Genomic DNA, 14794 nt, shown 5'->3' with positions numbered 1-14794 from the left:
TAAGTATAAGGATCTGCCACGACACGCCACCAGGAAGTCTCGGAAAATTCGCATTTCGAGGGGAGGATAGCTCTGGGTGGGTGGGTGACTCGCTTTGGTCAGCCAACCACTGTGGATTGTCCCCGTTTTCCAGGGCACTACACGAAATATGCATTAGTTTCTGGGTTTTGTACTCTATGATTACAACTTTTTGTGTTGCACATTCGAGGGTTGACTCTAAGAGGCTTTCGGAAAGTCGGGCAAATCTGTATTAAAACGGTGCCGGGGATGATTTATTATTATTATTGAAAATATCCATTACAGCGAATGGAGTTTGAATATTAGTTAGAATTTAAATAAACGTTTACTGTCTTTAACTCGAAACCCAAAAAAGAAACAACCCTTCTTACATGTCCGCTTCTAAAAGAAAATTGAAATAGAGCCTTATATCTGACAGGTGACTCAGCCATTTCCCAGGAGGAAAATTTCCAAAAAAAAAAAGAAGCCAAGTAGCTATTTTTCGAATCATTTAGAAGGGAAACTCCATTTAACATACTACAAGTAGCTGTTTGTCAGGTGTTCGGTGGCTGTTTCCATTTGCGGTGATGCCATTAAAGACAGTCAGGATGTCAGGACATGACGACTCCTTTGCCAAGTTATTATAATTAAAGTCGGGACTCGAAAAGCCGAAGAGCGAAGAGGAGTTTCGCTTTCTGCGTTCGTTCATTTGGCTTTATTGTTTCCTTTCAGTGAGTTCTGTGTGATGTTATTTGAAAATTTGGAACGTCTTGGTGGCTTTGTTGTTCCTTGTTTGTCGTTTGCTGTTTGTTGTTTACTGCGTTACGGCCAAGACAGCCACAAGAACAACACAAGGAGAGTGTTTGGAGGCCAGGACAACAGCTCAACAGCTTGCCTTACAACGGAAACGGCAACGGCAACAGCGACAACATCCAGCAACAACTGCCAGCCAGCCAGCTATATGCCTTTTTAACTTGATTTAATGAGTGCAGGGAAAGACATCAACAAGAAAAATGAAATAACTGTCATTGAGGACATGAAAAAGGGAGTCCAGATGGGGGATAGACAACGTTTCGTCGTCTCAAATGAGTTGAGCTGATGGAGTGCGAGGCTGCGCTACTTAACTGGGACACCAAGGGTCCTGGAGTTCTCCAGTCCTCCAGTATCCCACAGTCCTGGGTATGGCAGGGCGCAATTATGCAGCAAATTAACGCTTTATATTTATTAAAAGGAAACCCAAGGAAATGGACTTGGGCGTGGTCTACCAACCATCCAAGGGGGATGAATATGACTCTGAGTACATAAAAGCAGCACATTTCCTTTGACAGTTTGCCGAAAAGGAGAAAAATCCGGTGGTAAACAACGAGTCAGTCTTCTTAAAAGGCTATCCTTCAGTACTCTTATTATGAGGATAGTAGACTGAATTAAAATATATTGTTATTGATATTTATGGTTCAACTTAACAAAAATGCCCTAAAACCATTTTACTTTTTCATATCGTACTGACTGTTATCGTCGTGATATCAGAAAGATATTTTTGTAACTTCATTTCCCTATCTATATGTAAAGATTTTGCTTTGATATTTGATAATATCATGGATTTCGATCAAAGGAATACAAAGTGAAGGCGGTAGAACTGTTTAAAGTCTTTATAGATTAAATTCTCAAGAGGTGAAGGTACACTCTTAGTCACAAGGACAGTTAGTAACTGTAACTATGATTTTAGTTACTTAAACTATCACCGACTTTTCAAACCCGACTTCCGATAGAAACTTTGATTAATCACTCCGTTTAGTCACCTTGTCTTCAGTCTATATTTATCATAAAAGTTACACAGTTCTTATTCGTTACAGGTATTATTCCACAAGCGAGGTATTTCTCTACGAGATGACACACAGTTCCTCCAGGACACAGCAGGCTCCCAGCATCATACAGCACTCGGCGTCACTGGGTCCTGGTGGAGGTCCAGGTGGGGGGTAGCTGGGCTGCTCCACCACCACCACAGGCTGTTGGTAATTGGACGCCGGCATGATCACCTCCACAGGTGGTGGGGGCTGCACCACATTGATGACCTCCACGGGTGGCTGGTAGTACGGATCGATCACATCCACTTGATAGCCTGCGTTGTACATCCTGTTTCCTTTCAATTCTCTATACTGTTGCTAGTTAGCGGAAGTGCTAGTTAGTGACTAGTAACTGGCATAAACTATGCGACTAAATGAGCACTGGTCGGTGACGCGCCTTTTACTGAAACATCGATCGCAAATGGCCTGGCGGTGTGGTGGCCAATATCTTACTCATTATTATCTAAAGCCGGTAGGCATTTGATCAATGAGGTGTCCCGATTACACATTTGTGTACACCAAAATAACATTGAAATTTAAGCTAAGGACAGTGGGTTGAATTTGAATATTTAAGAGGGAATATACTTACTGGAAAATACTAAACTAAAAATATTATTTCTTTTTTTCAACATTATTTCTCATCCTGAAAGTTAAACAAGTTTTAAAAATTAAACAAAAAACAGTAAAGTTGCTTATCCTTTTATGGAAAAACTACTAAACAGAGGTAGCTACTTCCTCTAAATTAAGTAAACTTTTTAAAACTGGTTTATAATTGAACTTCAATACACTTTGCTATTATTTCTCCACCACTGTTGCCCGCCCGCCGTATCACGCTGCGTATGAGTAATATTTTTTTGGGCTTTAGATAAACTTTTTGGCCAAGAAAGACAACGGGCCTGAAATTATGTTAAATGAGCAGGCCAACACTAGTAATACGCACTCTCTATCGCACACCCACAACCATCAGCCACTACCCAGTTATTTCACTGAATGGGCCACCACATCGGAAACCCTTGTCAAAAATATTTGGGGCGAGAACTCTGACGCTGCGGTTGCAATTCAAGAGCCAAGAGTCATAAAATCCTTTATCAAATGAGAGCAGCAGGCCCACGGAGCTATAGCCACCAACTTGGCTGGCACTCTTGACACATTTTCCGCTTTTATTGGCAAATTGAGAAACATATAAATAATAACTCGGAATGTGAACTAACTTTGGAATGATGTGGTGAGCATTTGCAGCCAAAAAGGATTGCTGCTTGGATGCTGCCACATGCCCCATGACCCCTCCATACCACGACTCATTCGGCATCATAAAACTACAAATTTTTGTGGCATGTTATTAAATTTGGCTTTTTATTATTATGTGGTCTTTTTGGCATTGAGATTTATGTAAGACAATATGTTACCAGAACAGCAAAAAAGAGTCCCCCCCCAGGAGTGGAAGTACAAAGCGTTATTTATAACAAATCGTAAAATTTTATTGCACGAAAAAACTGTGTGTGAATTGTGTGTGGCCGTCATAGACATAGAAAGTTAATTTAACGTAACGCATTAAGGGTTTTTGAGGTCCTTTTTGGTTTGGAGGCTCCACTCACGCCTCCCAGCCTTCATCTCCTCTTGGGTTTTTTTATTTTGGCACTTTTTCCGTTTCTGGGTCTTTTTTTTCACATGATGGTGCAGCAGCAACAGCATTCGCCACATCCACAGCAACAGGGGCAGCAGGGGCAACAACAACAGCCGTTCTCCTTGGGCGGCGGCGGTGGTGGAGGCGGCTGGACAATGACCGTGGTGGGGCCTTGCACCATGGGTGGCACTTGCACCACTTCGACGCGAGTTCGGTGATCCATTGCGATTATAATACCAGTTGACTTGTTGCACCGCACGCGTTTCGTTTGGCACTGCCGGATTTTCCTATTATAGCCGCCTTCTTGCCAATCTCCGCCTATTACGCTCTGGCTCTTATCTAGAGATAAAAAACTACACTGGAACTGTTATCGGGAACCAGCGATTTGTGTGTGAAGTACCCTAAGAATCGATGGTGGTCGAACCTTGCTTGTCTAAGCCCATATTTGATAAGGACTATGGAATTGATGGGTTATTTATTACCTTACTAATATCTTACACCTAAACTTAAAGAAATAAATGTTTAATTTAATTGTAAAATAAAAAATATATACAAATATCAGATAGATAAGCTTTGTAGATAGGCTTTATCTTGTAGAGATTGTGATATCTCAGGCTTATCTCGCTCTAAAAATGCATTTTGATTTAAACTTTATAGCTCTGGGGAATACTAAACCCTAATGACTCATCCTGATTTGAATTAGCCATCTATTTAAGCCCCAAACCCCCCAATTACCACTTTAAAAAGCTCAAAATATAAACTGCTCTATTCGGGTCCCGATTGCATACCTAATTGGTGTAGAATTTCCAATGCGATGGCACGTAAGTGGGTTTATCAATTCAATGAGTCACATTACACAAAACTATCAGCGAAAACTTTAAACGCACTGATGTCACATAATACCAAATGGGGCAGCTAATTATATATATACCACCTTATCGTAGCACTCAAAACTATATCCCGTATCATAGTACGCACTTTGCATTCGAAACCAGCCACCCAGCATCATCGGAAGCCGCATCAATTTCGGGCAAATAGTTCCTCGTTGCTATCGTAAAGCGGGGATCTCAATTAAAATTTTCACCCAACACCGCAACTTTCCGGGGAATGGAGGTGGATGTATATGGCGAAGGGCGTTACCTTGATGAAATTAATAAAAATATATATTTTTGAGCGCCCTTCGTGCAATGGCGATGATAATTAGTGTACGTGATTCTATTTACTTCGACTGGGCCTCCCCCTCCATACAGAATCTCCGCGGTTGGAAAAAGGGGTTGGGTTGGGTTGGTACGGTCGAGTCGGGTCGGGTCCTTTAAGCCAACATCAAGGGAATGCCACAGTGTGTGTGTCTGTGTGTGTGCAGGATGTAATATGATATGCGCGTAAAAAATATAGTACGTGTGTGCGTGACAATGGCAACAACGTGCGGCAGGGAGATCCCTTTCCGAAAAAGAAATGGTTTGGGGACATCGGTTTCTGGTGGGGCTTTGTTGGGGTGTCAAAAATGAAACTACGCCTGCTCGGAATTTTAAAATAAGCAAATGAGTTCGAGCTTGATGAAAGTAAGCAATACACAGCAGAAGCAACAGCAACAGCAACGGCCCATAAATATTTATAAACTTTCCCCTGTCATATAAATACAGGGTCATTAGTTAACTTGCTCACCTTTTGCCAAAAAGGACTCGAGGACAATAAAAACGAACTAGGCGGCAATTTGAATTCCTCTACTCTATCAAGGATATAGACTAAATCCGACCTAGGGGACAGCAGTAGGGTTAATGGAGCTCATGGGGATAATGGGGATTTATGGAATATAAGCATTAGAAATGAAGCTTTTTAAAATAAGGACAAGGAAACTATACATTTAATATTAAAAGTTTGTCTAGGCTAGGCTAGTAGAGCCACCCTTGAAAAAAAATAGAGTATACGCAACGTTGACCCATTCGCAAGGCTAGTTGACCCAGGCCAGAACCAAGCCTATCAGCGGTTTTTTATATAAACTCTCGAATATATAAAGCCATACACATATATATACGATACATATAAAAATGATAAAGCAAAATGGCGAAAAGTGGCAGTAAAAAATAAAATGCGCTGCCGCAAAAGTGCCATTTGTGGCATAAACACATGCGCGCCAAAAACTTTGATAAGACAAAAGCCGAGCAAGGCCAACCCGCCAGCCAGGTGGCTAGATGGGTAGGTGGCAGTTGCCACTAGGCAGTAGGCAATGGGCAGAGGGGCGAGCGAGCACCGAGGGGAGGCCGAAAACTTTGCCAAGTGTGGCGGCGGGAAAGCCAGAGTGGAAATGTCCCAAGAATGAACTTCGTCGTCGTCGTCGTTGTCGTTGAGACCGCAGTGTGCCACTAAATGCTGCCACTAAATGTGTGCCAAGTATTATTGCAGGTGCCAGGTGCCTATCTTTACGTGTGTGTAACTGTGTGTATGTATATGTATATATAGGTGTGTAGGGGGAAAGAACTCCATGCCGAAATTGCCCAAAGGAGCTGCTCCTTGAGACGCCCACCGCGCCAGGACTCGCATAAAATTAGCACAATAAAAACACATAAATGCGGCACAAAAACATGAAAATCCACTTGTTATAATTTAATCGAGTTGATAGAATTTTTACGGCACCTTCCTCCAGGTAGGAGGAGGTGTGTGTGGTTGTACGAAAGACTTTCTTAAAATGTGGGACAAAATAAAAGTTTTAATCACACGTCGCCATTTTATTGTCGGCCATGAAGATAGCAAATGCATTACCAACTCTGCCCGGGATAACTCAACTTAAAATAAAAATACTTAAGTGCACAAACACACGTGTGTTGAAATCACTTTGCTTAGAATTTAAATGAATTAAGCCAAGGTTTTTGGGGTTTTTTTGTATTTATTTTCGAGTGTAAAGCTACTCCAAAGTGCTAGAAACAAAACATTAAAACAATAAATAAAAACTACAACTTGCTTCTAGGCAAGCTTTTCCTGGGATCCTTTGCTCTTTGATTCTGTATCACCCTCTCGACTGCCCAAAGAATGAGCCAAGGATTCGGTTCGGCTTTCCCTGCGAGACTGCATCAAGGTGGCACGTTTGGTGATCGCATCCTCGTTGTTGCAACTCATGCAGGCCTCGGTGAAGTGGACCAGTTCCGGGGAATCCAGTTCGCGAGCCAGGGGCAGAGCTTCCTCTAAAGCTTCTTTGGTCTGCTCCAGTTTGTGCAAAACCGCATTGGCCTTAACGATTTGTATAATGCTAAGGAATTTCCATAGATTGCTGTTGCAGTTTTTGCTCTCTGGAGAAATATTATTTAATTAAAACTTTAATAATTCAGTTTTATATTAATTTTTACCCTTAATAGCCTTGCGAGCATTGAAGACGCACTCGGAATGACGTCCTTGGTCCAAATGTGATTGGGATATTTGGTGGAGAAGATAGCACTTTTCAATAGAATACTTGGCAAAAATCATACGGTGCTCCAAACGGGCAGTAAGTTTCCTTTCAAAAATTATATCCCAATTAAAAAATATATATTTAGAAAAGAAAGCTAACTTCGGGAGGAGCCGAAGTTGATCCCTTGCGGTTACGATGGGGTTTTCCCCTATATGACCCACAGTGATGGCTATATCCCCAATTCTGATCCGATTCTCAATCGGAGTACCTTAAACGATTTCTGGATCGCCACCGTTCTGCATCAAAATCCCAAAATATTTGTTAGATTTTTTGTCCATTTTTCCTGATGGGATCCCTTGAAAATGGGGTTTTTCCCTATAGAGCCCACAGTGGCTATATCTTCCCCAATTCTTATCCGATTCTCAAGCGGAGTACCTTAAACAATTTCTAGATCGATTTGCCACCATTCTGCATCAAAATCCTGAGACAAAATATTTTTTCGATTTTTTGTCCATTTTTCTGATGGGTTCCCTTGAAAATGGGGTTTTTCCCTATAGAGCCCTTGAGTATCTTAAACGATTTCTGGATCGATTCCCCCTCTGCTAGGGTATAAAAACAGTATCACTTACTTGGCACGGGCAGCTTTTGGATCGGTATGATCGGGGTCTGGATGGGTAGAGCGATCTCCAAAGACCAGGGACACAAAGTCCTTGACCTTATCCTTTGGCAAGCGGAGAAGGGTGAGAATGGCCGAGGTACCCAGGACAAGGTTTTTGGGAACTCTAAGCTGCTCAGACAAAGCCAGGGCTAGGGTATTGTAAACCTCGTTGAGGAACTCGAATTTCCAGCACATGACACGCGAAGTCTTCAATACCACATAATCGCCCATTACCTCCTCAACGAACTTGGTCAGTTGCTGCGGGATTAGGTATTTAGATTATTATGTTTATAGCCCCTTGGAACAGCTGCAGGACTTACCTTAACCCGTCGGTGTCTGCGCAGAACGCGAATCTGCTTGAGGACCTTGTTCATGTTGCGATGAGTCTGGTATTGGACACGGAACAGGTAAGCCTCGCGATACCTGTCCGACATGGCCTTGTTGCGGTACTTAAGGAAATTAACCAGGTACAGCGGACTGCGGGACTGCAACATTTTCTGCAAAGGACAAGATAGACCGGGATTAAAAGTCCAGCCCGAGTTCTATCCCGGATTACAACGCACCATAAACTTGCGAACTATTTCGTACTGTTTTCTGCTGATCTGATACAGAATATACGTAGACTCCTTGCACTGGGGCAGCAATAGGGTTGGATTTTTGCATAGCATCTTCATGAAGAGCACATCGACCCAGGAGTCATTAATGTAGGACTGATGGAAAATGTTGAAGGCCCGCTTGCGACGGGCGATCTCCATGGGCGACAGCTGCACCTCCTCAATTTCGGGAATACTCTGAACATCGCACTTGCCCTGCTCCTTGAGGACCTTCCACAGGGGACGGGTGTCAATCTTTTGCTTCTCCTTCATTAGATCGTTGACTATATTGACGGTTTTTGTGTTTTTGGAGAAAAAGTTAGTCATGGCCTCGCCAGTCACATCTTTGATCACCTCGTCGACCTGGTTGGGAATTATTTATTATTCTTGGCCTTAAAAAGGATTAAGATCTGAGGTTATAGGTTAAAACTCACCACTAGCAAACGCTGGTCAAAGTTTTTGCGCTTATTTCCCGAGAAAACGCGAACATTATTGTGCATTTCAGCCTTGCTGTTTTCAAACTGATTTAGCTCATAAAGAACATCGCAAATGTCCAGGTTTATAAGGGCATTGGGTTCTCCAGTGACCCTCTTGGCCAGTTCTGCCAATCCATATTTATACTTTATATTAAAATCTATCACTATATTTCAATACTCACTTGCTGCTTCTCGACTGTCGGACAGGGCTCCCAGCATCTGAGCCGCCTTGCGCTTGGTCTGGCATCGTTGGTAAAGAGTCATGTGGTCCAAAGGCTCCAGATCGAGCGCCTTGTTCAGATAGTGCATCGCAAAGTTCTCCCGGCGGCGCCGGGAGTAGTAGATACCCCAATCCCTGTATATGTCATGGAGCACCTCTGGCGACCAGTCGATCTTCATCCAAGCCGGAAGTGGCTCATCCTTATTCAGCCTGGGAGCCTCAACAATCGACGTCATCTTGAGGCTTTCTGCAAAAGATACCTGGACTTAATATCCGCGTTATTTCCATCTGAGACCTTACCTCTCTTTGATTGAAATGTGAATAAAATATATTGGAAATTCCAATAAAACTAGGATGTTAAAATATACTATAAATTTACCAAAGATTAAAATATGTGTGTACAGGTCAAGCAGACGCTATCGTCTGAGGTAGGTTGATGGGAAAAATTACTGACAGGAAAACTAAAAGGTAGATTGTTTGTATGAAAAGTTTTCATTATGATTGGTCATCAAGCACTTGGCGTTATTTCTATTTGGGGCAAAGTTTGTGGCGTTTATGTTTGTTTTTGTGGTCACAAAGTATGACTGCCCCATATTATTAAGCTGGATGGTCGTTCGTGTGTGTGGCACACGAATGTGGCAAGTGGAGGGGCGTGTGTACGTTTCCTCTTCAACTTCGAATTCTGTCACACTTCTAATAAGCGCTTAAAAGCCACGCAAGGCGCTACCCGAAACCAGTGATTAAAAGGCACATTCGTGGGTTAAAAGCAGTGGAAAATCGTAAACCACAAGGACGGTTGATGGTGACACAAGTGGCAAGTGGCACATACCATACTCGCCCATATAATAATTGTGCATGCCCAGTGGCAGCCGAGCGAAAGAAATCACTTAAAAACGCACCCGCAACCATGGCCACCAATAAATTATTATGCTTCACACCCATTTCCAAAATAGAAGTTGTAACAATGAAATTAAAGCCACTGTGCCAGGGACCTCAGTGATAAGTGTTTGGCCAAAAGAAAGAATGGGCCATGGGCCATGGGGCAGGTGAGGTGTGGTCTAGGGAGGGAGGTACAACTCAACGCTATCATAAATCTAATGTGTAATAAATTTAAACAGCGAAATCATGCAAAAAAGAAAGCCAAAAGCAGGAGGTCCTGTGGCTAAGCTCACGCACAGGACCATGGGTTTTTTTTTTTGTGTGTGGTATTTTGCGCCACGAAGGACCCGACAATGACTACACTTTAGCGGCAAATTTGTGCGCATTGTCGCCGTATTATTTGCTATTATTTATGCCTTTTCCACTATTTACTTCCTTTCTAGGCGCCCGCCACGCCACTGCCACTGCCTAGGGAGGAGTCGGGTTTGGTATGCAAAAGTGGCCACTCCTTGGCCAGCACAAAAACCCATACAATGAAAGAAGGAAAATACACTGGGAAAACCACAGGCAATCCTCTGGGCTCTGACACTTATGGCGTGCTAAGCATTTGCGCTTGGAGAGGCTCGCGTGGATTTTAAACATTTTCACACAACATTCTCATATTTAGACGTTGGCCATCAGTGGAAAACTGGGTTTCCCTTTCACGTTTCTCCTTTCTGCCTTTGGTAACTGGCGATAATGTAAGCCCCTTTAAGCCCGAAATAAAGGACGCGAATGCGACCAACAGCAGCAAAAACCAGCAACAACAGGCATGCAACGCCACACGCGACCCCAAAAACGAAAATCTGTGAAATGTAATTGTTACCATGAAAGCACGGGCCCAGGCTCAGGCTCAGGCTCAGTCAGTCAACCAACCAAACCGACTTGCCACCCCAGGGCCACCCCCTTTTAAGGGCATTTTAAGTAAGTTTGTGTGCGGGGCATATTCGCAGTTTGATAATCGTTGGGGTCTCAGCCGCCAACGCTGATATACAAATTGGCTTTTGCAATGACTTTATATATTTTACGAGCTGCGGTCCTTTTTTGGGTAACGTTGTCCTTTCCCTTTTTCTGTTGTGTGGCCCTTTCTGTGAGAGAATTCGCATGTGAGCCGCTCGCTGATGCGATTATATAGGGAAAATTGATGCAGATAAAATTAATTGAATTCAAAAAGCCAAAACCATTTCGTTTTTCCGTTTTCCTTTGCCTCAAACATGCCTCCTGCGCTTGGCGTGGGAAATTTTCCAATAAGTTTGTGGGTCAACAAAAAAAAATAGTTACATGGCCACAACTGACTTTATCAGGAATTAAAATCAAATTGTTCCACTAACTAAGTCATGGAGGAAAGGAAGAAAAATAATAATAGTTTACTGAGAACTAAAACTTTAAAGTATAGCCTCCCTATAAGCCTATCTTATCGGTTTCTTCTATAACTCGACACACCTTCAAATATGATTACCTTTCAAACCAAAACCAACCAGATGGTTATCTTTAGAATATGATATCTTTTATAGAGCCTTAAAGGGGTTTTCCTCATTTTATTGGCCATGACTAATATTGTTTTCTGAACTTACAAGGTCTTACTCATCGCCATGGTCATAATAATAATATTGGAATGTTTGTGCCAACATACGGGTCTATTGATTAGCAGGTTATACAAAACAGATTAGATAGGACTTATCTGTATATAACAAGGTGCGGTTACTTCGATAAGTAACCACAAGTAACCAGAGGAGATTTAGTTGCTCCATAGAACTGATTCTAAACGCACGTAGAAATTATTAGAAAAATATTCGAAAAATGCCACCACCACATGGAGGACCTGGAGGACCCGGAGGCCATGGACATGGAGGACCGCCGCATCATGGCGGACCACACGGTCACCATGGGCCACCACATCACCATGGGCCACCACATCATCACCATGGACCGCCACGTCCTTGCTGCTGTTTCTGCACAATTTCTTAAGGACATAACAACGAATTTTTAAAAAAACATCAAATGGATTTATTATTTTTAAGGACTTTTGTGAAATAAATGAAACAATTTATTAGTGAAAAAATAGCAAAATGTGTTTTTAGAATAAAAGTATTAGTTTCAAGGATTAGTGTGAAGTACAAACGCCTTCGTTAATGTCTTTAAATGTGTGTCCTTTAGCTGCTTAATTAGTTTAATCGAGGGCCCCAGCAATTAATGGCTGGCTAATCATTATGTGTCACCTCGAAAACGCTTTAAAGCCTCAAAAGCCGCTGCCACTCGGCGGTTACTTTCCAATAAGTCTGTCCAAATGTCTCTTTGTGTGATTGTGTGTGTGTTCTTTGTTGCGTGTCCTGACTGCGTATGTATGTGTGTGTAATGTTTGGGGGAGAGAGTAGGTGGCCAACACACACGCATATCCCATTTAAGGTTGGACTGGTCGCTGCTCTAATTTATAGCAGCCAAGTGGATGCCGAAGACCAGAAGACATACAAGTGCCATAAATTTTGGGAAAGGAACACATTATTTATACTGTCAACCGGTCCATATTTCGGGTAAGGAAAATGCCCTTACTCCGGCCTAACCGTAAATAAGTGCATTGCCATTGGAGTCCATTGCGAAATAAGTCTTCATTAGCGGTTAAAAGGCTGACTGTTTGACCCACAAAGGTCCCTCAACTACCGGCTCTGATTCTACCGAAGATTCCTTTTTGCTGATTTCGATACCGATTCGTAATGTCTTGTGTTGCTTTCATTTTTTCCTCGTACTGTAGTCGTCCTGTCGCCCAGTAGCCGCAGGAGCTGCCGCAGTTTTAAAGCCGGAAATGCCCAAAACAACAACAACAACAACAAGGACGAGCGAAAGGAAAATGCTTAAAGTTCAAATTAAGCACAACAGCTGGCGAAAAATTGAATTGAAAGCAGGAGCAGCGCCAACAAAAGCAACAAAGACCCGCTGCTTTCCCGCCACCTCCACCCAAAACCCAAACCAACCAAAAAAAAAAAAAAAAAAGAAACTCTACTCAACCCAAGGCATTTTCACGACGTAGCAGAGAAAAACAGTCAAGGGAAAACCTGAAAGGAAAAACCGAAGCATGCTTTTAGGCGATGGAGCCCGAGATTACGAATACTTCGTAGAATCAGCTGGTGGCAGTAAAGAGAATTTGAGAATTAAATCGGGAGAGTCGCAGAAATTTTGGGGTTTCTCCCAAAAATAACTAGTGGCGCCACTTTTCCCCACTACGTTCAGATTCGTTACTAAAAGTCGGCGCATGCGCGACTATATTGAGTGAATTTTGAAAAATTCGAGAGCCGATTCTCGGGTTTGGTTAGTACTTCGAACAATGCTCAAGGGTTTGGATGTCAATAGAACGAATTTAGATTGTTTTTAGACCCCCACCATTAGGCCATAAAATTTAAAGGCCAAATCAACTCGTACGAGTTGCCAAAGATAATGGTTTGTTAAGTGCTGATTGGGAATTCCAAAGAGAATAAAAATTTCCAATGAAAGTGCCAAAAGTAATATGTTCTTGTTAAAAGAATTATCAAGATGTGACTTTAATTTTTTCGAGAAATTTAATAAATTTTCAATCCTTACCATTGAGGGATTTAAAATGTTTCTCCCCTGACATATTCCTCAAGTATCTCTTCCCAACTATTATGTAGAAATTTCCTGCCTTTATTTATTCAACAGTCTTGATTGTTTTTTGCCTTTCCTGCTTCATTTCCTGTGCTTCAAAGTCGTCACAATGCTACAATGTTGCAAGTAGCTATCCTCCGCTCTAGTATTATCCAAAAGTGTGTAATTACGTATGCTGCTAGGCGGATGCCACGCCCACACTCCCACACAAGTATGTACTAGTTGCAGTGCATAAATTATGTTAGGCCAAAGTGCAAGTAAAATTATGTGCCAGCCGGCAGACGGACTTTTGGTTTGTTAGAAAGATTAACGCCTTCACTATATGTTTTTTTATGCCACAGTCAGAGATACTATACACCTGCCCCCACCACCCCATCAGTCCCTGTGGCGGTTGTGCCACTAAGCCGTCTGCGAGTAGCAGGAAAAACAAACTGCAACGGAAGCTGCACCTCATCACCATGCCACCCCGTGTCCTTTCCTTTATGTCCTCTGACTATCCTTGCTGTCACTTTTGGGCGTGAGACTGTTTCATGGCGGCCACTTCAGTGCCAACTACAGCGACAATAATAAGCGCCACAACAGGAGCTTAGGCACTGAAAGAAAATATTAATATTATAAAATTAAATATATAATAAATATAGTTTGTCTTTATTTTTGTCAGAAAATATAAGAAGTGTTCTATATCAAGAGCTATCAAAATAGGTCTGTCTTTAAAAGATTCTATAAGGATTAAAAAGAAGAAAAAATATCCTTAAAAAGCCAAGACTTTCTAGTTTAAATAATAATTTCAAACCCCCCTTTTCTGTCCAGACAGTCATAATATGTAATTAGTCTGCATCTTGGTGCAGCTTTTCCGCAGTGCTGCAAATGCAGGATAAGGTGTGAACGCGAGTCCTGACTAGTCTATAAGTATGGGTGTATACTAGGATATATGTATGTGTCTGTTAATGATAATGATGACAGTCTGTCGCTGGCTTGGCACTGCACTTGCTCTTTATGCTGACGTATGCTGTAGGACTCTTGGCGCGCTAGTTAAAGTTTTAATTTGGCATATTATAGTGGCTGAAGTGGTACAGCCGGCGCTCGTTAAATATGCCCACAGAACACATGGAATTAGAGCCACAAAAACACTGCACAAAAAAAAGCCAACTTCGACTTATGGCATTGAACTTAGACCAAGGGGAAAGGGAAGCAATCTCAGCTTTTGGCCATGAGTGGGTGTATCGACATGGTCGAGTGGCTCAAAATGAATAGTTGAAGTGGCACTAAAGTTGAGGAATGCAACTAGGATGCAGCAAGGATGAAAGAAGGATAATGCCGACTCAGACTAATTGTCGAGTCTTGGGATTACTCATGTTTGTTGCTTCTTTTTCAGTTTATTGAAGGTCAGTGTCGTTTGTACAAGATGCCATGTTTGTTGATTAAACAGACTTTTAATTGGATACCAAACTTGAACTTTGATTTCCA

The 14794-nt window shown here is 42.2% G+C and overlaps 2 protein-coding genes and 1 long non-coding RNA gene across 3 annotated transcripts; all 3 read right to left on the bottom strand.

The window, feature by feature from the left end:
- Nucleotides 1–1797: 1797 nt before the first annotated feature.
- Nucleotides 1798–2234, bottom strand: LOC108123066 (uncharacterized). Its single transcript, XM_017237971.3, has one exon. The coding sequence runs from the start codon at nt 2127–2129 to the stop codon at nt 1878–1880; it is 252 nt and encodes an 83-aa protein (XP_017093460.1). The 5' UTR covers nt 2130–2234; the 3' UTR covers nt 1798–1877.
- A 1060-nt stretch (nt 2235–3294) lies between these two features.
- LOC138926105 (uncharacterized) lies at nt 3295–4783 on the bottom strand. The gene is made up of 3 exons (XR_011442463.1): nt 4689–4783; nt 4444–4605; nt 3295–3804 (listed from the first exon to the last, which is right to left on the bottom strand). It is a non-coding gene; the product is annotated as an uncharacterized lncRNA (long non-coding RNA).
- A 1546-nt stretch (nt 4784–6329) lies between these two features.
- On the bottom strand, nt 6330–9250 carry LOC108123017 (uncharacterized). Its single transcript, XM_017237906.3, has 8 exons — nt 9095–9250; nt 8757–9041; nt 8533–8699; nt 8069–8461; nt 7826–8002; nt 7477–7763; nt 6807–6952; nt 6330–6749 (listed from the first exon to the last, which is right to left on the bottom strand). Exons 2-8 carry the CDS (start codon nt 9028–9030, stop codon nt 6427–6429), a joined length of 1767 nt encoding a protein of 588 aa, XP_017093395.1. The 5' UTR covers nt 9031–9041; nt 9095–9250; the 3' UTR covers nt 6330–6426.
- Between the last annotated feature and the right edge of the window lie 5544 nt (nt 9251–14794).

The sequence above is a fragment of the Drosophila bipectinata genome, chromosome 2R (assembly GCF_030179905.1).
Source record: "Drosophila bipectinata strain 14024-0381.07 chromosome 2R, DbipHiC1v2, whole genome shotgun sequence".
In the NCBI taxonomy this organism is placed as follows: domain Eukaryota; kingdom Metazoa; phylum Arthropoda; class Insecta; order Diptera; family Drosophilidae; genus Drosophila; species Drosophila bipectinata.
This window is presented reverse-complemented; position numbering and strand designations above follow the sequence as displayed.